The 24,377-nt window shown below is 43.1% G+C and overlaps 1 protein-coding gene across 22 annotated transcripts in view; it reads left to right on the top strand.

Moving 5' to 3' along the window:
• Positions 1 to 24,377, top strand: part of TCF7L2 (transcription factor 7 like 2) — a 175,772-nt gene that overhangs the window by 51,286 nt on the left and 100,109 nt on the right. For 18 of the 22 annotated variants that reach the window (XM_027750099.2, XM_039381137.1, XM_027750103.2 and 15 more), the window contains exon 4: positions 11,173 to 11,274. The exons of the other annotated variants lie outside the window; for them this stretch is intronic. In XM_027750099.2, coding sequence (XP_027605900.1) covers positions 11,173 to 11,274 — 102 coding nt within the window. The remainder of the gene's footprint in view (positions 1 to 11,172; positions 11,275 to 24,377) is intronic. 22 annotated transcript variants of the gene reach the window in all.

Genomic DNA, 24,377 nt, shown 5'->3' with positions numbered 1-24,377 from the left:
CGGTTCAAAATGCCTGCACTATATTTAGCAACAAGAGCAACATTTTCAGCTCTTTGCAGATTTATACGCTCAGGGCTGCTCTGATGACTCCTTTGTTTTAACTTTGGGGCTGTGGCATGAAAGTGTGACAAATGCAGATCTGGGAGCGCGGGCGTGTGGTGTCTGCGGGCTTCGCTCCCCGCGGCCATGAGTTGGGTGTTCGCAGCCGGATGGAGCAGCAAAGCAACCCTCACCTCTCCAAAACAAACCTCTTCCATAACCACAAGAATTTGGCACATGGGGCAGAGTCCCTCCAGGACATGAGCTATTGCAGAGCTGCTGGTGCCCTTCTCCCTGGGACAGAGGCCCCCTCCCAGCCAGTGTTTCTGCAAAGATTTTTTTAAAATTCTAATTTTTTTTTTTTTTTCCTGCTTCTCTTCCACCCACACTTGGAGAAGAAGAATGCAGGCTCATGCATGTTGTATTTTTCCTGTGCAGCAGAAAATCTTTTTTTTTTTCTCTTCCTATAGATACATGGAGCAGTGTATGATTTTGAGTTTTTTTTTTTTTTTTTTTTTTACAATTTGTTAAAACTGAAAGGATTAGGTTGTGTTAGTGCATTGTGCTGTTTGACTTTTGTTTCAAGTGTCTTTAGGTCAGGGAGTGGATATGGCAATATAGATTTTTGACTGAGAAGAATTTATCTCTCTGAACAAAAAAACCCCCACATTTCTTCAGAACTTCTAGTAGTATATTTTGTGCATCTTAAGTCTGCAAAGTATGCCTGTTCAACAAAAGTTGCTTACATTTGATGCACAGCCTGTTGTTACTTGAAAACTCAATGTGCCTTTCTTGGAGGCTTGCCACACTTTATTTGGATTTTACAGGAGTTGGACTTATTGGGGTGCCCTTTAAATCAGGGGAAAATAATGCATAATGGTGTCAGTTTGTTTTAGTATCTTTTCTGTCTGCATCTCCTTTAAGAAAAAACATTTTATTTGTTCTTGAGGAAGAGTTTGTGTGGCTGATGAGTCAACTAAGGATATTTTTAAAATGCTTCATTTAAATACCATAAATGCATATTGCATTGTTTTGGTGGTGCTAGAGGAAACCAGAAAATAAATACATGGTGTGGCTGCCCAGGAACAAGAGGTGACAGCACAGATTTAGTGAATACTTCATTTGTTTAGTTTTGCTTTCATCCCAAATGATTCACTTAGTCCTCCACCTAAATATAATTCTTCCTTCTTAGCCAGGAGTCAGCTTTCCTGTGGCCAGATGGGATGTCTTTTCCATAGATATCTGAAGGCAAGCCTTCATCTTTTCCTCTTCTGATGGACAACTGAGACATCCAGCTTGTGTTTGGAAGGAAAATGGGTGCAAGCACTCTTGCAGTCCCCACGGACTAGCACCGTCAGAGAAGCAAAAAGGAGTATTATTGACAGGGGAAACAACTGGTGCTGAAGGTTTCTTTCCTAACTCTCTAGGAGGGATTTGGAAAGAGCCATAATCCTGGGCTAGGAGTAATTTGTTACAGCAAGATGATACTTGAGTGGCAGGAGGATTCTGGCTGAGGGTTTTATTCAGAGGAGTAGCTGGTCTCACAGAAGGTCAGTCTGACACAAATCCTACCCCAGCCCACAAGTTTTGTTTCTCAGCCAGCACAATTAGCTGAGGGGACTCTCGTCCTCTTTTACATCTTTCAAAGACGTCTCCACGCATCTGAGCTAAAAGATTACGGCAAGGAATGTGGACCAGGATATAATGCAGTGGAAAGTTGGGTTTGTGTTTTTTTGTTTGCTTGTTTGTTTTTGTTTTGGTTTTTGTTTGTCTGATTTTTTTATTTGTTTAGTTTGGATTTTTGTTTTTTCCCCAAGGCAGGCTTTCTGAAAAATAGAATAACCTCAACAGCAACCTTCCCAGTTACTCCTAGGAGGTGAGAATAGTGCTGGTTCCAGTCTTATCTCTAGGACTTTTTCCTGAGGTTGCCTTAAGGTTACATTTTTGAGTTAACTTTTTTTTTTAAAATAGACAAAACTTACCACCCCTAGGGAAAGAGAATTTTGCAAGTTCTTGGTTTTCATGAGGGCCTCAAACCCTTGGAGCCATCTATTCTGCAGTTACCTCTTGTTGCACTGAAGGCCCAATCACACATGGAAACCACAAGGGAGGTGACAGGAAATTTGGTATGAAATTTGCTGGGTTTACTATAGAGTGGCTCCCGGCAGTTCACCCAGAATTGCTACATCGACAGGAATTTTTGTGGTAGTGATTAGAGTCATGAGTTTCACTTACCCAAGAGTGGGAGAAAATACAACTCTTTCAGTAAAACCCTGTTAGGCCACATTACAGTAACAAGCAAACTGCTAAATTCTCCTGTAGCACCTTTATCCAGGGATCCCACCCACCTGTACCACTCATTCACAGGTACTTCACAAGACCTGAGATGAGGATTTGGATCAAAGTGAAGAAACCCCCCTTTGCCCCCCTTGTGAGTGTGGTGAGGCACTTGCACAGGTCACTCAGAGAAGCTGTGGATGCCCATCCCCAGAAGTGTTCAAGGCCAAGTTGGGTGGGCCTTGGAGCTACCTGGTCTAGTGGAAAGTGTCCCTACCCATAGTATAGGAGTTGGAACAAGATGATCTTCGAGGTCCCTTCCAACACAAATAATTCTGTGATTCTATGATGGGTCCAAGATAGAGTTGCATAGAGTTGCTCTTCCTGTTTGGCTTTTCTTCCTTCGTGCACATATGTGCAGTGGAAAGTGGCACCAGTTCAACAGTCATTCAGAATCCTGGTTGTGTAGACATGACTTTCCTGGTGGGCATCACTACCAGGGTACTGCAGAAGTCAAGTTGATTCTTCCCGTAATTAAGAAACATGTAACTTCTGTTTCAAACTCCACGTGGTGGAGGCGAGAGAAAGATGGGAAAGGGTTTGGAGGGCCTCTTTTACTCCTTTACACCAGCATGCTGTCCTGTGCTACAGATCCGCACGGTGCAGTGAGAGGGGAGCAGGACAGGGCAGACATGTTCTGCAATATTAAAGCAGAACCAGGCTGGATGACCACTGAACACTGTTATTTTGGTGGGTGTTTTGTTTGTTTGGTTTGGTTTGGTTTTTCCTTAAAAAAAATAAAATTAAAAGGTAGTTTCAAAACCTAAAGTTAAAACCCCTTCTTTACAAATGGACTTATGCTCTTACCAGAGCTGCAAAGTTTTAAAGGAAGCAAGGTTCTCCTGGAGCAGCCCTTCTGTTACAATGGAGGTAGTTCAGTGCCATGATCTGTTTCTAACATGCTGTCAGATATCTTTACTGTCTTTATTTAATGGGGAGGAAAGGAATTATATTTTATAGACCATAAAATGCATTCTTGGACTTCATGCAAACACTGGTTACCAATTGTTCTTTCACTCTCTGGGAGATTGCCAGGATGAGAAATTAAATGTGTGTCTGTACATCAAATTGTTTGGTGAGTCTTGGAGGCTGGTTTAACTTCATTGAGTCTAAGCTAGATGTATCTACAGAAAGACTTCCTTGAGATTTCATGACTGTACTATTCTTTATCTAATGGAAACTCTATGCTTGAGTGCAGCAGAATAGGTTGCAGAGAAAATCTGGAGAAAGCTTAAAGATGAAGTTAGGTTTTTTCTGGCTTTAAGTAAGTAGGTTGTTCACTTGTTCCTCAACTGAAATTATGCTTTTATTTGTGCGTGTTTTTTGGAACAGCACTTTGTAGGCATCCAGATAGTCCTCAGCCAGCCTGCTGATTTGTGCAAGGAGGACTTGTGGGGTCTTTCAGATTAAATGTGAAAAAAGTAATGGTGCTTTCCCAAGCTCCACCCAAGATTGAGAAATACTGCATGCAGTATTTTGCAGAGATACCATGAGAACTGTAGAAAGTAATGCTGTACTGTTATGTCACATGAACACTCTTCCTCTTGTAAAGCTAAAAAAATTATTTTAAATTCCTAAAGTAGCTGATTAACTATTACTTTGCTTCTTCGTGCTTGGTGTCAGTATCCTAGAACTTAAACTGTAGCCTACCAACCTTACCTTCATTAGAAGCAAAAAACTTGTTTTACTTTACTATTTCAGTACAACTGGTGGCAAGAATGCTTTTCATCCATGTCAGAATGAGCAAATAATTATTTGCTTGAACTTTCATAGGCAATCATTTTTAAGGAAGCTTCTGGCTATTCTCTTTAACTCTTTCCCTGAGCAGCCTCCTCTGCACCCTTATCACTGTGTATAGAAAACCTGTGTATGTAGGGGTGATGTGTGGCAATAGTAATGGGATATAGCTGTTATACTGCATATCATCTGGGATGCGGGAGAAGGGCTGTGCACACTGTGAGGGCATGGAGCCTGCGGATTAGGTCAGGAGACAGCAACGGATCTGGTGCTTCTGGGATGTTCCCCCATCTCCAGTCAGTCTAACTGCTCACCCAGGAGGGAACTGCAGGAGATGATGGCCAGTGGGGCTCAAACTGTTGATTTGTGCCTTATTGCACCCCAAAATGGGCATACTTTTTGCCCATTGCCTTAGGTTGCTCTGTGCCTTCAGTGAGGCAGTTCCAGATTCCCTGGGTTTCTGCTTTCAGGCATCCCTCCTTGGAGATAATCTTGAACTGTTTAATTGCTAACACATTTCTGTAACTTTCAGCCCATGGAAGGCTTGGCATCTCCTTTTTTCTGCCCTACCAGTGTGACAAAGGCACAGGCAAACTGTTGAAATGGCAACACATTCCTTTTGTCAGGAACTCTTGTGTATTACTGGAAAGGAAGGAGACGAGTTCACTTGAATTATCAATAATGGGGAAATTCAAGGCACTACAAGTGTCTTGTTCAGGAGCATATCAAAAGATAATTTGACTGATACCAGTTCTGGTGATTAAAGGACTTTTTAAATTGGGAAGAGAACTTAATGCCCTATGTGCATGTGTCTGTGCAGGTTCATCAGTTCCTGGGTTTTGTTCCACTTTTCTCCTATTTATGTATTTTATTTAATAATTTATTTTTGCGGTGTTGCAGTTGTTTTAAAGGATGATGTTAGCCAAAAAATAAAGTGGTAATAAATATATATGTGCTAAATACTTCTGTGTTTTACAGTGCTGTGCTTTAATTTCTTGAGTGCTGTGGGGAAGTCTTTTGTGAGGAAAGGATCAGTCTCCTTGAAATCAGCCTCATTGCTTTCGTTTTGAGCAGCTCCCCTGTGCCTCATCGTCGTGCATTACATATTCTGTAGAAGGGCTGAACATCGTGGGTGGTGTCTATTACTTCTCATACAAAAAATTACAGACATTGCAGATCTGAAAGAAATAGGAGGCCCTTTTAAAGTTCCGTTGGCAACTCCTTCAGATATTTAAAATAAATCCCTAGGATTTTTGCTCTCACATGGTACACCTCTGCAAACAAGGTGATAACTGAAGACCAAAAATAAGGGGTTGAGTTAAATTAAACAACAGAACAGAAGCTGAGGGTCTACATTTAAGAGGCTTAAGTGGGAACACTAGTAGGTTACAGGCCCTTCTTTGCAACTTTTTTTCTTGTCCACAGACAGCAATTATGGTCTTGTTAAGCTCTGTCTTTCTTCCTATTGGCTTCCCTGTAAATATCAGCCCTCCCCTCGGCATTATGGTCTCCTGTGTTGCTACTGGATTATCTCTGGTTAAAATTTGTCTAGATACTCCCTCCCAGAATTGCTGCTAACTAAATACCAGAGAAATTCCTGAGCTTCAAGTTGAAGTCCAGGTGTGTACTTCCATGTGATTCTGCAGTGCTGACCAAGGGAGAGACCAACAGCAAAACTAGGCTTGGGAATGTTTGTATTTGAGATCCAGGGAGAAAGCACAGACTCTGAAGGTGGAGGTGTGGTCTCATGGCTGGGGGAGATACTGGAGACCCGTGGCATGCAGCTGATTCCAGGAGTCCTGCTCCTAGTTGTTTCAGTTCCTGGGAGCTAATAAGTGCCAGCTGCAGGAAACCTGAGCTGGAAAGTGTTGTGTAGCTTACCCTCTGTTAAAAATACAGCCTTTTTTTTCTTGTTGCGTTTATTTATTTATATGCTGTAGGACATCACTTTTAGGGCATTTTAGCAGTGAAAACAATAGCGTGACAAGGGGAAAGGTCTGGGTTGGACACTGATGCAGGAAACACCTGTGAGCTCAGTGCCATCCTTTCCATCGTGGCCTCGAGGCTGCAAGCTCAGCCCCGCATGCGGAGCAGCTGCTGGCCCTGAGTGGGTTTCCACCAAACTCCTGTAGCCTGGATATGAAGTTTAGCTGCTTTTGACCAACTCTGCTGTGAAATCTTGGGAAAGATGTTTGTTTGCCTAGCCAGTGCTCAGGAAGGTGACTGCTTTGGGTGGTATTTGGGAGGAGTGAGCATGCAGAGCTGCTCCCGGTGGGTCTGTGCTCTGCAGAACCCCTGGTTGTGGATGGGAGGTGTGGATGTGATGTATGGAGGAATGGAGGATAGGAAGGTTTTTGGATTTTTAGTTCCCTTTTACAGAGAAAAATCTGGGCCATTCAAATCATTTGCTTTTTCCCTTGTGCTGACAATTTAACAGCCTTTTTAAAAGCTTTGGTTTCTCTCAAGTATGCTCGCCCCATACTTGTTTTAATTCTTGTGTGGAGGCCTGGAGCTTAACAATTATTTTGCTTAAGCTCTCTGAGACTTGCCATAAAACTTTTTTTTTCTTTTTTTTTTTAAAACACACACATGCTAATGATCCCCATCAGATCATATTGTTAAATAGGGAATAAAATACTTGCACCAGGATGACATTATTTTAAAAAAATGTTAAAAGCAGGCCAGCAGAGCCCATTTCAACAGTTTGGCTCTGAAATAATTTGCACAGATTTGTTAGAGTTAATTTGTTGAAAAGTTCAGTGTTTGTACAGGCAAGACCTAATTTCCACACTGAGACACAAGAAGCAGGAGAGGAGTAAGTGGGTGTCCAGCATTTGCAAGAGCAGGATGGTGGGAACCTCTCTCCCTCCTACCCTTCTCCCCTGGTGCAGGAATGTAAAAGCAGTGTCAGAAGGCTGGGAAAGTCAGCTTTGGATTTTTGTGGACTCCTTGCAAATCAGAGGAACCGTCTGGCTCAAATCTGCATTTAAGGCCAAGAGAAAAGGATTTCCTGCTATTTAGTTGCTTGAGGAAGGAAAGGATTTACCTCTCCGCTGTAACAGGACTTTAATTTTTCTCCTTTTTAATAAGAATATTGTAACGTAAGACTGCAGTAATAAACCTGTGAAAGCAATCATGTCTCTTCCCCCTCTTCCTTCACGCTCCCCAACTCCCCCCCTGCCCAAGCATCCTCCTGTTGCAGCTCCCAGCCCCAGCAATGGCTTGGCATCTCCCTGCACTGTGAAAGAGAGAGTTGGGGGGGGCAGCTGCTGCGACATCGCTCCCTCGGACGGCTGCTGCGCTCAGCCCGCCATCTGGATCCAGTTAGCTCTCTCGGCAGTAGGGCTGAGTCTCATTTCCTCCAACCAGTAATGTTATATAGGCAGTGATCCTGTTCTGCCCTAACATAATTGAAAATTATGTGTATTGTAGACTTGCAGCGCTGAAATGTAGACTTGTAAAAATCTGTGGCTCAGGTAGCCTGTGGAGATTGAATTTGGCACACAATGAAGCTTTTATGTAAAGTAAGAATTATAAGCCACCACATCAATATTGTGTTACAGGCATGACAATTCTTGGATGAGGAGGCCTTGAGTCAGGCTTGTCACCTTAAACAATGCTAATATTTCATACTTTATCAACTGGACTGGCATTTTGAAGCCAGCAAATTTAACTTTTTTTTCTTTTGCAAACATCCCACCATTGAAGCTGTGGGTTCCCTAACTTGACACAGGCATTGGCTGTGGGCTCTGACCCCCTCTGCTTATCTGACAGACAGAACTTTTTGCCCTTGGCGGGATTGGGATGCTGCTCTGGATCCGGGCCACTTAGTAGAGCTCATGGAAGTTGCTTTGTCAATCCCTTGTGTGTTACTACTTTCCCTTGGGTGTGGTTATTTGCTTTTATTTTGTCTCCCACTGGTGTATTATCCACTGATGGAAATGGAAGCTGTCCAGATCTGTGCTTGTGTGCAAAACTGAGCCCTCTGGGTTTGGACCATTTTCTGCTGGACTTCATGTGCATGTCCAAGAGGAGAAACTGTTTGTGCTTTAGCCTTTGCACTGTAAGACTTCTTGGATCCTCTTTGGCAGGGGTGGGTAAGAGAATGACTTTACTGAGAATCCAGACTAAGGGTTTTGAAAGGAGAAGAAGTGTAACAATAAGATCTTCTGAAACCTTAGGTCAGCCTGGTGTGGGAGCTGAAAGTACATGCTGAAACTGTGGGCTCCTGTGGGATGAAGGAAGGTGGAGTGGGAGCAACCGTACCTTCTTGCTCTGTTTCTTCTGATGGAATTTATTGCTAGTAAAAGCCAGCAGAACTGACAGTCCTGAAAGCTTTGTAATCCCTGCAATAATTACTGACTGGATGGGGTCTGATGTGAGCTTGCCCCTGCTGCTTGTCAAGGCCTCCGTCTGCCCTTGGGGCAGTCTCAGAGAAGCCCACGTGTTTCTTGGCTTGTGTTTTAGGGCAGCTGCTGATCTGAGCTCCTCGTGGATTGTCATGGTTGATATCCCAGGGATATTCCAGGGTTGCTTGTGACCGTGGAATGGTCATGGACAAATTAAGGTTATTTATTTTGGTAGGTAATGGCTTGGCCATTTCCTGAAATGCCACTGTTCGAGCTGTCAGGTTCTTGTAAGGGCTTCAGCTGTGGCAGCAGTAGCTTTTCACTCTCCAGAATGGTTATGGACTTTGAAGCAGTTGTGTACCATGCAGCACACATCCTGTGAGGACGTTTTCCTTGGAAGAAGGGAAAAATACTTCACTGATTAGCTGGAAAACCTCTGGAAGCCAGTAGAAGCTGCGACCTATCAGGACTGTTTCTGCAAATTTGTGTGCCCCTCTATGTGTTGGTGTTTCAATTGCTGTCCAAGAAAACTGATGAACTTCTGAAAATGCAGCAGTTAACTTATTTAAGAGTGCCATCCGCAAATCTGAAACATATCACATTTCCCCTCAAGTTAAAAAGCTCTCAGTTGGCTTAGGTTTTGGGTCCATTTTCTGTGCACTCGAGTTGGATTTTTATGCACTTTTTTTAAACCACTAAGGGTTAGAAAGTTGCTATAACATCATCTCAACTTTAAAATTTATGTTGTGGTCACATATATTGAGGAACAGGGATTTGATGCAAGTGATCAAGTATCTGGAGGCTTACAGTCGAGTCGTAAGAGTTAGAGATGTCGCTTATGGGTAGACTACTTCTGGTTTGTTTGGGTTTTATTTCTTGTTTTTAAGAAGTGCTGAAACATTCTGGTCCACATTGCACAAATCCCAAATGTGAAGATGAATAAAAACAAGACTTCTTGGAACTTGAGGAACTCGTATGGGGCACAAATCCAGAGTATGGGTTTGTTTATTTGCATTCCAGTAGCTCAGAAGACTCAGGCCCTCCAAGCGATGGGAATTGGTAATACATCCTCCTGCTGACTCCTGCTTTTTGGTCACCTCAGTGCCCAGAGTCTTGCAGCAAACAGACCTTCCATGTGAGCAAATGTTTTGCATACATGAGTAAATGTGATAGTGATGTGCTGAAAGCATGGAACCAGATCTCCTTCCTTCCTTCATGGAGATTTAGATACAGCTTCCGTTTTTTCGCCTGGGGTGGCAGGGAGTTGTTTGTGTGTGGTGGTTCTTCAAGATTACTCTTACTTACAAAAAAAAAAAAAAAAAGAACTAGTAAACATAACTAGATATTTTCTAGGAATAAATCTGTCAGGTCAACCAGAGTCTAGTGATAAACAGGAGCTTCTGCAGTGGCGTGATCTATGGGTACATCTGCTTTTCTTAGTTCTGGGAGGGGGCTGAAGGTATGTGGCTGTACACATTTCTTCCAGCACGATACAGGGCTTTTCGAGGTCATGTATTAACCTGTGTGCCTAATTGGGACTGCGCAGCACCGTGCAGAGAGAAAAGCTTGGGCTGAAATTACATTTAGATGTACAGTGCAGAAGTCTGTTTGGGCTGACTGGTTTCTCTGTGGGCCTGCTCTTATTCTCTTGTTTGGAGTCAAGCACTTCTGGTGCAGTGATCTGGGTACCAGCTTGAGACTTCACCTGTTTGGTGGAAGCCTTCAGCTCTGCTGTGCGATCCGGCTGAGGTGCAATGACTCCTTCAGTGAGACACAGCAAGAGGACGTGCTTGAGAGCAGAAGTTTTAGGCAGTACTTGATGCTGGCTAAATCTGTGGGAACATTCTGCTCCTTCTTGAAGAGTAGCTAAGCTTTTCTTGCTTTCAAATCAACACCCTCTTATGCTGCAGCCTTGCTGCCTGCGTGTATTTGACCTGTGTGCCGATGGCTGTGACATAAAGAAGTTGTGGCTGTCCCTGAGCTCTTGGCCATCACAGCTGGGCCTGAGCACACCAGGCTGCACTCTCACCTTGGAATCAGCAACGGGAGAGCTATTAAGTTTGGCCTTGTCATTAAGTTACCCTGTGCAAGCCCTTTAAGGGTTGTCTGGCAGAAGATATACAAGAAGAAAATAATCCACAGTGACTTCCAGAAACAGTGAGAAGTAGAGAAAATAGGTACCAAGACCCAGAGATGCTGAGTCATTTTGGGGTAGACCTCCACCTTTGAGGCTCATACAACACAGGGAAGCTCGAACAGTTGACATGGTGCCTTTGTTGAAAGAAGGCTGACAGATGACCCATTCAGTAATAAGATCATATTCTTAACCCATGATATGTATTTTCCCTCTTCTGAGACTGATATCCACCTTCCTCTCCTTTGTCCCGTCCTCTTCATGGTTATGCTATTTTCTTTCTGCGTGGGTTTTATTCTTATAGATTTGCTACAATTAGTAAAATCAATGTAATAATGTCTTTGCAATTTGGTATTTTTTTTTCTTATTCCTGAACTGTATAGCAGTGGTATGAATTGTTAGTTCTGCACAGATTTTGTCTTCACAAACATGTAAAGTTGTCTTAATTTTTGTTTCAGTTCCTTGCATAAGTTTTAATTTATACTTTTTTATCCATGTTACCTAAGATTTGTTATTTTTTTTGCCTTTATTTTCTGAACTCATTTTTCTTTCCCCATTTCTGTTTCCTCCATCCAGTATCTGCAGATGAAATGGCCACTGCTTGATGTTCAGGCAGGGAGCCTTCAGAGTAGACAAGCCCTCAAGGATGCTAGGTCTCCATCTCCAGCACACATTGTTGTAAGTAAACACAGAAAGATGTTCTTCCTTTGTTTGAAAAAAAAAAAAAAAGGCATTTGACATTAATGACATAGATTGTCATCAGTTTTCTTTCACACAGACCAAAGGAGAAATACCTCAAAACAAACAAAATCCCTAATGAGTCCATGGTAAAAGGAGGGAATACATTTGTTATTGCTGGGCTGTTTGTGAAATTATCATCCATGTGCCTTGCAGGAGAGCAGGGAGTCAAAAATGCTCTAAATTTGCAGAAATACTTGGTGGCAATGAAGTCCAATCAGTCTGGTTTACACGTCTGACAGTATTGAACTGAAGAAAGTGAAGAGACAGTCTGGAAAGCATTAGAAAAATCAAAACCAAGCCTGTTCTATGGCCTTAACTGAAAGAAATCTTTTCTTATTGCAAAATCTTGAATGAAGGTTTGTGAGAGTTGGTCAGCATTTTACCTGGGTGAAGGCTCAACAGAGCCACGTTCAACAAAGCATGTGTCCCTTTGTGTTGTGATGACTTCTCATTTAGTATAAAATGTGTTATCAAATGTTTACTACTACTTGCAAAATATAAAAATCTCTTTATACTGAGCATAACTTTTTAAAACAGCTTTATTTATTAAGTTTTAACAAAATTTTCAATTCTTGGTTAATTTTTCTTGTGCTTCTATTGTAAAAACAATGTTGAGTTTGTAATGTTTGGTACAAATTTACATGAGAGTGGTTTTATTTTACTTTCTAAATTAGCATCCACAGATGGAAATTGTTTGTTTTTATGGTGATATGCAAGAGAGGTGATATGCAATGACCCATTCTCACCCGTATCCAGTGTCAGTGCCATCTCAGCTCTGACTGTTCATCTGGGAAATTTATCTCTGGAGAAGATGGCATGTAGTGGGTTAGAATATTTCTTCTGAAATATTTAATCATCAAGTTTTACATGATTTTTTTTCTACTTTTTTGTAACCACTGGATGATAAGGTGAATTCCAGAAAAAGAAACATTAGTTGTTCTTTATCTTTTGCTCTACAGTCTAAAGCTGACATAGCTAGTAGATTATCCAAGACAACACACTGGTTTTGTTAGAAATCTCAAATCGTACTAAATGTTTTTGAGGAGCTTCTGTTTTCATTGTTGTCTCTTTAAGTTGAGGATTGTTAGCCCTTTGCTACAAGTGTCATAGTTCTTTATTTAAAAAGAAAAAAAAAAGGGATTCCTGTCTTTTAGAATTCACAGCTTCTAAACCATCCCTCAGTCTGTCAGAGAGCAATCAGAACAGGACTGCTATTTGCCCAGTTGGCATCTAGTGCTGGCTGCTTCACTTTTTCAGAATGATTTTCCTTTTCCTTCCCTAGGCTGTCACTGGAGAAAGAGATCAGAGAAAAGATGTGTGACTGGTTATTCAGAAATCTACAGTCATGAAAACCTGCTATAATCTTATTCTTAATAAGAAATGAACTAGAGTCACTTTTCTTACTTGAATTTTCTTTTTTTTTTAACTTCTGTGCTAGAGGACTGACACAGGACATAGGAACGTTCCTGGGGCTCTGGAGCTGGTGTGGTGCGGTGTGGTGGTGTCAGGCTCGTAGGAGGTGATGGAGAGGGAGCAGGAGGTTTCTCCTGGCTAGTTGCAACCTGGGAGGGCAGGCTGAGTTTGGTTGGGATCACCTGACTTCCTACTGCTGAGCATCCACTGTCCTAAAGCCTCTTGCCATTCAGGAGAGCAGGCCTTTAAAAGCCAAAGCAGCTTATCCTACAGGGGGAAGTTGGTTGGGATTGTGCCCCCCCCCCCCCCCCCCCAGCCCTCTCCATCCCTTCCACCCAGGTGTGGGCAAAGGAGAGACAAGTGGTCAACACAAATATACAAAAAAAGGATTCAAAAATCACAAATCATTTTGGAAAATGAAGCGAAATGTGCTTCCAGGGAGACTGAGGTTGATCTGCTTTGTATTTTGACCATTTATGGGGTTCTTATGGGTCTCTTTAAAAGCTGTTTCACTCTGCTATTCAATAAAAAGCATATTTACCATAGCAACCACTTAGGCCAGGAGGAACATATACTACCTCCGAGATGGAGGCCACCTTCCGAAAGAGCCACAGCTGGCATTTGTAATGTGATCTTTTGTGCTACTTATAATGTTGGAGGGAGAGGAGGCGGAGGAGGGAGCCGGGGGAGAGCAGTGGGTTTTTTTGGGGGGGGCGGAGGTTCTGCACGGTGTAATGTTTATTTCTAGCAGCAAACTGTTTTGCCTTGTTCTGTTAAAATATATAAATAAGGGGCAGCTTTTTCCACCCTTTTTCTTGGCATCCACCCCAGGCCACATTAATTTTGTGGAGTGAAAATGGTCTTGTTTTTTGGTAAATAAAGTTAGAGCGGGTAATGGCATTCGGGGGAGATGAAGTGGCTGCAGATGCCAGTTGGCCTGGGATGTGTCAGGCATCTCTGGTGTCCCTGTTGCTGCTGCTGTGCCTGCCTACAGCACCTGGGACCTGGCTCCTCTTGCACAAGGCTCTACACCCGTTTCTGCATTTGTGAAAACGCGATTAATCTTTTTATGGAACAATGAGGGATATTTCATGGGCATGCTGATGTTTCTGTGCAAGTGTAATGTGGAGGGATAGAAACTGGTTCTCTACCCTCATTACTGTGTTTTGTCTACCCATCAAGTGTACCTGTGCCAGTTTTTCATCTTTAAATCAGTTGGACTGCCCTGAAGATCTGTAGGAAAATGCTAACATCTGCAAAGCACTTCTTATATTTCCCCTATATCTTAAATCAGGATTTGAGGCCAATCTTTATAGCTGGATTACAAAGGGAGGAAAGGAGAGCGTGGGGGCTTGTTTTTTTTTTTTTTTTTTTTTTTTTTTTTTTTTTTTTTTTTTTTTTTTTTTTTTTTTTTTTTCCCCCCTCTCTTTTTTTCTTTTTTCTCCCCTTTTTCCTCTCTCTCTTTTCTCTCTCTTTTCCTTTATTTCCCCCCCCTACCTCTTCCCCTTTTTCCCCCCCTTTTTAACTCACTTGCTTCTCAGAACTTGGCTGTGACAACCACGAGCTCCATGTCAGGGCTGCAGCCTTTATGCCCAGCTCTGATGAAACTCCTCTGAGTAGTTAAGCTTAATGACTCAGGGCTGCATAACATGACCATCTATAATGTCTTAAGTAAAATCTGTACTATTTGTCAGCCATCCTCCTTTCAGATTTGTTTAAGAACATTAAGTTAAGACTACAAAAATTGAAGCAAAAGACCAGCATGAATAATTTGGGTGAATTGCTGCCTCCAGTGCTGAGGGCTGGGTTAATACTGCTTTTTCATGGTGCTTGAGAGAGTCTCCAAGGTCCATAATGAGAAACAGAATATTAAACTGAAATTATGTTCAGTATGTCTTGAGGAAGGTACAGCATGAGGCTCCATTTAAGACCAATGTATTTATTTGCATTTAGGTGCTTCACTGGTCTGGTAAGATTCTTGCGTCTTGCTCTGGCACAGTCATGCTGCTTATCTGTGTCCAAAGGTGAAAGAAAACTGGGGGGAAAATTGTTTTAACAGTATGCTATTAAGTTTGCTAGGTGAAAATTTTTAATTCAGCCTGCAGATAGTACTAATATGAGGCTGGGATTTTTTTAAAGTGTTTTTAAATGTTTTAAGAGGGTTATTTCCCTTCTTTTTTCTGACTTTTGATTTCATTGAAGGTGTTAAAACTTTGTAATTTTAGCAGGAAGTTTTGGATGTAAAGCATACCCTGGCTGGGTGCTTCCAAGCTGCTCTAAGGGGGTAGAGTGCTACTTGTCCCGAAATCCCACATTCAGTGTGCACCTGATCTGATCCACATGTGTGCTGCCACCATGGTGATAAGGATGAGAGATGAGTGCCTTAGGAGTAGGAGTCTCATATGAACATTTTCTGTTGCAGTGTGGACAGGCAAGTGAAAATGAGCATGGTATGTCTGTTCAAGATCTCAAAAATCAGCTCACTGCAGCAATCAAGCGCCTTTAAAACCATTTTTATCTCTCTGCATTCCTACAACCATAAGGAGAAAACCAGTACTGTTCTTCCCCGTCCTCTGCAAAGTAAACAGTGACTTGACCATACCCTGTCTTGGGCAAGAGTGTGGGGTGATTGACCAGTCCAGGGATCCTGCCTCCTGCAGGCTGTACAAAGGCTTGCTTTTAGCCTCCTTTGCATCAGATAAAAACGCTGAGAACCTGAAATGATGGTATATTGGTACAATAAATTTCTTATAAAACAGTTAAAAGGTTTAAAAACTTTCCGCATTTTGAAGTAAATGTAAATGTTACCTTGAGGTAACAGGACTTCCAGTACTTTTTGGCCTGGGTTTTCTAGTATGTAATGAACACAGTCATATTGTAGACGGAATCCCCAGGAACAAAGAATCACTGTGCGGTGATTCTGCACTGTGTATCTAATTTTTTTCTTTTTTTTTTCTTAAGAAAGTAAAAATCTGTTTTCAAAATATATAACAACCAAAACTGAAGGCAAAACCATCTGAAACATACTGAGTGTTCTCAGCCATTTTGAATTGCATGGACAGCAAGCATCTGGGACTGCTTGATGGTTTGGAGAGATAAGGAGTTTTTTCCCAGAGTAGCTGAAGTTGAAGCTGCACAGTCTGCCCTGCCTGGTCCCGAATTTTTTTATTTTATGTGGTTTATACTTGTGCACTTTGGGGGGGGGAAAGGCAAATATCTACAAGTAATAGCTAGGTTTTTTCTTAGCTAGATTTTAAAATGCACCTACAGTGTCACAGAAGTGACCATGTGCAGAAGTGGGGTGTCTCTAGATGTATGTGTGGTCCTGTATGCATAGAGCCATCTGCAAGTGTAATCTTGTAACTTCCACTCACAGTGCCCCAAGAGAGCTTTTAAAGCTCTTGCTTTGTTTGTCTTTAATGTTCTGCTGTAGAGAGGTTGCTCTTCCTCTGCAGTAACCTCTTGAGATGTTCTTGGGTTCCAGGCCATGTGTGCTCATGACAGGACATCGTCTTCCCTCCCTCCCTAGAGATCTGCAGGGTGATAAAGAACATGGTAATGATATGGGGGAAAGGACTTGGGTGGGCATCATTCATGTCAGCGCCTGGTATTGAGAGGGACACGTGTGGGAAGGAGGAGAGGGCTGTGCATCTGAACTGTACCCAATCAGTCTCTGGTGGCTGTTAGGTCACACCTTGGTGCATGGACCCAGTATGCAGATCCCTGAGACTTACACTGCAGAAATACCCATGCAGACCTAATTGGAAAGCTCCTTTAGTGACTCTCTCCTTTTTAAATGCTCTATACTTTATTTGGCTAATTACTCTGGCAGTTGCAAAGTAAACAAAATGTTTCATTAATACATGCCCAAAAGTGCACATACATCTTGTCCTGAGTTTTTGGAGCTGCATGGAATTAAACCACAGAACAAATTAAACTTGCTGAGAATTTTGTGGCTAAATCTTTCACCACTAATTCCTTTTGATTTTTTTTTTTTTGCTTGAAAAGGGTTGTGTTCAAAGAAGTCTGTGTACAAACCAGAATGTTTAGGGCTAAGTATAGAATTCACCTACCGGCAGCCCAATAAAATTATTTTGGATGAATTCCTATAACACACACCCTTTATATGCAGTACCCATTAAATATGAATGGAAACCTAGTGCTTGGTTTGTGTAGAGCACAGGAGAATTGCAGGCTCCTTAAAAGTAATTCACTTGGTAATTCAATATGTTTGCAAAATAGTTCAGACTTTAGGGGACTACTTCGTGTCCTTGTGTTTACTCTGTGACACAATGTCCGTCCTCTACAGACCTTGTTTCAGTACTGGAGGTAACTCCTCTGCTCTAATGCTGAGACTGGGGGAAATGCGTAGGCTTGTACCTCTTACTGTGAAGTGAGCAGGAATTTAATGCTTCTGCAAACATCAGTCAGCACTAAAGCACCTTCAGAAGACACCTTGGGGCTGGATTGGCAGCTGGGATGAATTGTCACGCTTGGTTGTAGTCAGGAGATCTGTGAGTAGCTCCAAGAACTCTGAAGTATTTGGATGCTGGGATATTTCAGCTGTGAATAAATGCTCTAAAATGTATAGTACTGCCAACCCAATTGTTCTAGGATCATGAGTCAGGCCTCAAAAGATCACGAGGATTTGTGCGGGGGGGGGGGGTTGTGTGTTGGTTTTGTTTGTTTTCTGTTTCTTAAATAATGCATTTTTGTATTCTCTTTATTTGTTCTGTTTCCTGAGCCTGCAGGGTATACTCTGCTCATTCTCAAACTTTTCTCTACAGCAGTTCAGGAGCTTGCTGTGTGCTGTAAGCGGAGGTTCTTTCCCTAAACACTTGACTTCAAGGCTACCCCACCTTGAAAAATAGCAAGTATTGCTAGGCTGGCTATAAAGCCGTAGGAAGTAGCAACCCTAAGCATTGCTCCAGGAGAAGGCAGCTGAGTAGGGGTGTTAGGATATGCTCAGCACAATATGTTGAACATCCATTTCTTGTGAATCACCTGGCTTGACTTTGGGAGAGACTAGTCCTCGATGCTGACAAAGGCTCTGGCTCATGAGTACAGGGGTGGGATACCTTGTGATGGCTGCAGAGCTTCCAGGCAGGACCAGGCTCCCTTGACATTACTGGGGACAGCTCAACAGGTCCTCCTGAAGCAGCAGGTTTATAGCCCAGGATATTGCAGTGAATCAGCCTCAGTTTTGATTTCCTGAAGGGGCTGTGCGGTCTTGCACCTGAGATTTGGCATTTTTGTTTGTCACAGCACACCGATATATACCTGTATGTCTCTGACATACCTGAGTAACTCTCAGGGTAAAGGGGAAGCAAGACAAAGTCTTGCTTATCAGAGATCCTTAAGAAAGCTGTAACTGTGCTGCGTTCAGTGTGATTGGAAGTGCATCTACTGCAGGATTCCTCGTATCTTTTGTTTATAAAATCCTCCCTATGTCCTGAATGTGACAAAAATATGATCCCTAAATTCTGTCCCCTTTTGACTAGCTAGTCTGGAATACAGTAATACAGAGAGCAACACTTTAAGGTAGAAACGTACACTAGGAATGTGGTTTAGGAGAGTATTTCAACACAGAGGAGCGCAAGTTGCATTTTGGATTCAGTCACATGGTAGTTCATGTTTTGCTGGAGCATGTGTGTTAAATGAACTTCTGGGGACTTGTGTGGGCCTAAAATTAAATATCGGCGAGCAGTCAGCTCTCCCGCAGAAGAGCGGATGTGCCAGGAGGAACGGAGAGAATACAGACAGTCTGTCCCCAAAGCCCTGGGTGGGTTCAAGGACTGCAGCAGCAACAGCTCAGCCTTGGCAGCAGGCGAAGAGCCGCAGCAGCGCCGGGTGATGCTGGAGAGCCAGATGGGTGAGCCTGTCAGATCAAAGATGATGTGTACCGAGGGTGGCAGACTTGGCAGGGCCGCTCATTGCAGGTTCTCCTCCCCGCACACCCTGTCTGCAGCTGAAGTTTGCGGCTGGATTCAATCTGGAGCTTAGAGAAGTAGGTATTGAATAATGCAGCCTCATCTGGAGCCAGAGCCTGCGCTGACTGGAGCAGGAGCAGCCATCATGGGTAGAGCAGAAGATTTAATGGGTCTAATATGGTCCTGGCACCATTTTTTCCCAAATTTCTAGAACCACAGTCTTTCCTTTCCAGTACAGCTTTGGGCCAGTTGAGGCAGAATGTGAAAGCCCAAATATGCAGTCGTAGTAGCTGTCTCAGAATAACTATTCCCCATTATCTCTCCATGTGGCCACTCTTATTCAGCAGTAAGAGGTCCTTTGTGTGGTTTAGCTTAATCCGCTTTGGAAACGGATTAAGCTAAATCTCACAAAGAAACTCTTAGCGCTGAATAACAGTGTCCACACGGAGAGATAATTCGAAATAGTTGTTCTGCATTTTTCAATTCACACTTGAGCACAAAAACTTTCCCCAGCAGATGAGTCCACTTGAATAGGAACCGCCTATTTTCTGTCTAAACAAGGTCTGTGTACTGTGTCCAGGTGCTGTAGTAAAGTAAATAGCATGTATTTATCATTAAAAAGAAAGAAGGAAGCTGGCATTGCTGGGCTCAGGACCATTTCTTTGCCAAGTTGCTCAAGCCCAGGATTATTGCTTTTCTCACCAGTTTGTGTGGTTTGGGATTAGGTTATTCATGGGATACTTTACTTTCTGGACTATATAGACATCTCTGCTCTGTCCTGTGGAAGAAACTGGAGCTGCCTTACAAGCTGTTGCATAAAGAGAAGGAAGGATGCTTTCTCCTCTGCCCTCTGCAGACCTGTTTGGCAAAGGGAAGAGCCATTTTGGAAAGCCTTTGGGGAGTTAGAGATGTTACAAACAACAAGGATTGATGCCTTCATACAACAGTCTCCCACCCCTAATCTCTTCCCAAACAATGTTCTGTACCTATTTTCACAAAACAAAGCTAGAAATTATTGTCAAACAGACTTGGGGTTTGGATACGCAGTGGGCTGGCGACGGGGGTCTGGTTCCAGGGGAACTTGCCTTTGAGGCTTCACTCGTACCTCTCAGATACCTGTGAGTAAAATCATTCAGCACTTTCCCAAGATGGGGAAGCATTGCTCACTCTTCTGTTTCACTAGTGTGGCCAGAACAGATGTCAAGTAACTTTCCCAAATTTGTTTTGAAAAACTGATGATTTCCGCATCTGGATTTTAGAGGGAAGCAAAAAAACCCCCTGTAGCCCCACAGGAAAGCAAACAAAAAAAAAAGGAAAGTGAAGTAGTTTTTGAAATCTAAACCTTAAATCCTAACATGTATCAGACCTGAGAGGAAAGTTACTTCTGGTGTTAGATGCTATCAGGACACTGTGTATCTATGAGTCCTTGTGTCAGATGTACTTTATGTCTCATCTCTTGGAATTAGTAAGTTTGGGGAAGCTGAACCAGTCCTTCCTCTACCTTGGCAGGCAGTAGCCATGCACCCTGACTTGAATCTGTAGAAGTGATATATACAAAATGAGAAATAGGCTGGTAGTGGGTCCTGGACATGCATGTTTTGAGCGCACGCGTTTGTGTGTATACAAGAGGAAGGATGCTTTCCGAATAGCCTCCCTGATGGAAGAAGTAACCAAATCTTTGATGTTGGTTTTTTTTTTTTTTTTTTTTTTTTTTTTTTTTTTTTTTTTTTTTTTTTTTTTTTTTTTTTTTTTTTTTTTTTTACAACCCCATCTCTTTACCTTCTTGGTGCAGATTAAGGACCTGATGGTGTCCCTGGACCCTGCAGAAAGAGGTGAGTCTGTGCTAGTTTCCTAGGAGAGGCGAGTGGTCCTCTAACATGCATTTTTCCTGTTGGCACGACTCAAAGACTTCTTAACTGCTATTACTGTGGAAACTAGCTTCCCCTTCCTTTTTACTTTTCAGACCTTGGTTCAAGAAATCATTAAACATGTCTCAATGTCCATCAGCGTTCAGGACAACACTTAAGTTTGTGCTCAAAGTATTGTCTTCTGTAATGATGCTTTTCTGAGCCGAAGTGCTGGAAATGAGCATTATATGAAATAAAATCCCTTGCTGTGAGATGGTTGTGGCCTCTACCTGTCCTCCATCTAGCAAGTGCTGAGAAAGGAGAAAGGGAGAGCATGTCCTGAACTCTTCTCCCCTGGAGCTTGTCCTTACGCTGATGTATTTCTTCCCAGGGCTGTAGGAGGAGTAGTAGAAGACAAGCTGAAGAAGGGTTTACTTCTCTTGGTGTTCATCTGACCACTGGAAAATGGGCAAAAATCTATCCATGGTCTCCTCTCCTGGCTGGAAAAGATAGTGTCTGGGAGAGGAAAGACAAAAGAAGACAATTTTGCCCCATTCTATACCTGCAGAGCTCTGCAGTGTTAGTATTGAGTGTTGTTGGGGATGTGACTGACATGTAATAAGGAAATGGTGTTTTACAGAGGAAGGCAGAGAGAAGGGACCTGAAGTCCTCCAGACTTTCCTAGTGTGCACTTATGCCTGTGAACACTTCTCCTGCCAAGCAGCTGCATGGAAGCAGTATCATTAGAAAACCCCAAATGTCTGCAGTGCAGTTTTCCCTGGCGGCAGAACTTCTGTCACTGCACGTTGGGCATGTCTACGTGGTTAGTTAATATGAAGCAAGCAAAGGCTGGAATTGCTAAAGCTGTAGGTGCTCCACATTGACTCCCCCTCTCAATGCTTTTCAGGCATGTTGGGCTCTTTGGAGGGAAGTCATTTACTGAACATGAAATAACCTGCTCCTCATTAAAGGGCTCTGATGTCCAGGACGGGTTACTTTGGGATAAGCTCTGGTGTGATTCTGAGGCATGCTGGTTGCTCCACAGTTGCTGCCCGGGGGATAAGCATGAGGTAGCAGCTGTCATTTGGTCTGAAGGCGTCCAGAGCCAAGCACGTGGCCGGGAAGTTACGGAGGTGCTGTAAGACCTCGGCGAGGCTCACCCTGCAGTAACTTGTCCTGCTCATCATGCCCAGAGCACGTCCAGGGAGCGTCTACTCACAGTAGATGGACTGTTAAGCTCCGTTGCTGCGTAGGCAATCACTTGGCCACTTCGGATCGCTTCGTTGGGGAATCTGTGGGATGAGTAAACAGTGAGAAAATGTGAGGGAGCAGCCCCAGCACTGGTGGGAGTGGAGAACGGCCAAAGAGCTGGCGCCGTGTTTTCTTCTGGCCAGCTCAGCTGCTGCTCGCCTGGGCATCCCTCTGGGCTTGTGACTCTTTAATTAAAGCATCATCCTGCTTCCGTTCACTGGTGGTTGGGATTGGGTACCTTAGTCTGGGGTTGGAATATTAGGTACCCTTCCCAAGTGTGTTTCAAGCCTGATGGTTACTTCTCCCCATGTTTCAGTTCTGTGATTGTATAAGGAGTAGGTCAAAGTGCTTGGTGCAAATTAAAGGTAATTTCATTATCACTTTGTTGTTACCTGTATTTAGGAAGATCTAATAGGCAAGCTACTGTCAGAAAAGCAGATTGTTGTCCCTGCCTCAGATTTCCCAGATCCAGGGGAGATGGGGCTGTGCAGTGCAAGGCACAGCAGGGGTTGGGTTGCTGTACGCGTGTGGTGTGATGGGCACCGTATGCTCACGTCCTTTTCCCAGAAAGGTAACGTGTTCTGTATATCAGATCATGGCAAAGCTGGAAGCGATGTACAGCTCCCCTGAGTCTGAGTTCACAGTCCAAACTGGTAGGCTAGCCTGTCTTTGACATGCATATTTAATGCTGTAAGTTGTCTTTGCATATTTTGCTGGAGGGGACTAAAGGCAAAAAAACCCCAACAGTTGCTCACCTGTCCTTCAGCACAGGTGAGCTTTGCACTTTTTCCCTTGGACATCTGTGAGACATTTAAAAGAGCATCATAGGTTCCTGACATCAAAGAGTTAATAGCAGTGAGTGGGTACAATAGCTCATTAGGACTTAAACGTGGGCTGCAAACTCAGAAATCTTGATAATTTTGGTCTATAAGGACACTGAACTTTCAACCCTAGTTCAGCAATAATAAATGCCTGTTAAGTAAGGCTTCCTTTTATGAAGAGAGGGTGGATGGATGCATTTCAATGGGCTTTAAAAGTATTGCTACTTGTTTCAGCGTCTGCTGGCCGAATGCATCCGGGCATCGGAAGGCATTTCAAGATCTGCACAAAAAGCACTTTAAAGTATAACCTTTGTGAGCATCTTAGCTAAACCTGACTGCAATTGGAAGTAGCAATTTATTTATTTATTTGCAAATATTTTTCTTTCAAAGTTGCTTTAAAAACAAACAAAACCCAAAAATAAACCTGTGAGCAATTAAATGAAAATGCAGGTTTGAAACTTTGACCCAGAGTGAAAGGTGGCGGTGTACGTTTGCCTTTTGCATGGATGTTTTCATAACCAAATATGTTACTGCTGGTTTTTAAAAGCAGGGAAGGTGAAGCTGCACTTTGGGATAGAGCTCAGGCACTTGCTTAGACTGACAGCCTGGAGGAGAGGGGCTCAGGCACATAGCCGTTCTCCAGCCCCTGCTGGCTGTGCCCGTAGGAATCCCAATGAGGAGCTAAAAAATTTTTAGCAGCCCTTTTGTTTACCTGTAAAAGGTTCCTACAGATATTATGGGGACTAAACTTTGAAACAAATCACGAGGGGCTGCAAGTCACCACAAGTTGCAATCTTCTTTGCCTTTAGTTTGCAGGTCCTCCTTCTGCTGAGGTCCTACGTGAGACTCAAAGTTGTGTGTGTGTGTGTGTGTGTGTGTGTTTTACCTCGCCTCTCAGAGAGCACGAGAGAGACCTCCGTGAAGAGAGTGACAGGGTTTGATATAAACCAGCAGGACTGCATTGCTGCCATTATTCGACAGTAAACCCTTTCACAATGCCATATGCTGTGCATTCCAGCGCAGCAGCGGAGGGTGTGATATAGTTAAAGCACACTCAGCAAACAGGAAACACTGGTGACCGCTGTGTGTGCTTTTCATGGAGATAAAGTATTGAGAGCGTAACGAAGAAGAAAAAAGTGCTGGGAATGGGGGGAGAGGATGGCAGGGGTGCAGGAGAGGGATGTATTTTGGGCCTGACGCTCCGGTCATTATGAAAACGCAGGCGGGAAGTGCAGCTGCGAAGCAGCCAAGAAAGTGCTGCTTTGCTCCAAGATGTTTGTTTTACTCCATTGCATGTATTTTCTAGTTTGCTGCTGGGTAGCGGGAGTGGGCGTGTGTGGTTTGTTTTTTTTTGTTTTTCCTGGGTGTTTTTTTTCCTTTCTTTTTGTTGTTTTGTTTTTTAATTTTCTTTTTTAAGTTCCTGCTACTCTGGCTTAGTATCCAAGTCCCTACCCCTCTACCCTACCCTGGTTAATTATGAAAGGCTATTTTAAGGAGTACAGTAATACACATTTCATGCTCCAGGAAAATGCGAACATTGGTGTTTAACTTAAGCACGGTTATTTTCCGGGCAGTGGCTCTGCAAAAGGCATTGCAAAGCCTCCTCAGAGTTAGGAAGTCGCTGTTGCAGGGCAGAGAGGAAGGCAGGGGGATGGGACCAACAGGTCCTCGGATGGGGAGAGCTCTGAATCATAAACATGCCATAGCTTTAATAAAATAAATGAAGTGGAGCCTTTTCAGACGAGGGCAGACTGTATTGGGGCAAGCCGTGCTTTTAG

The sequence above is a fragment of the Pipra filicauda genome, unplaced genomic scaffold (genome assembly GCF_003945595.2).
Source record: "Pipra filicauda isolate LSUMZ 115617 unplaced genomic scaffold, ASM394559v2 scaffold213_size2393758_pilon, whole genome shotgun sequence".
Classification (NCBI taxonomy): domain Eukaryota; kingdom Metazoa; phylum Chordata; class Aves; order Passeriformes; family Pipridae; genus Pipra; species Pipra filicauda.
This window is presented reverse-complemented; position numbering and strand designations above follow the sequence as displayed.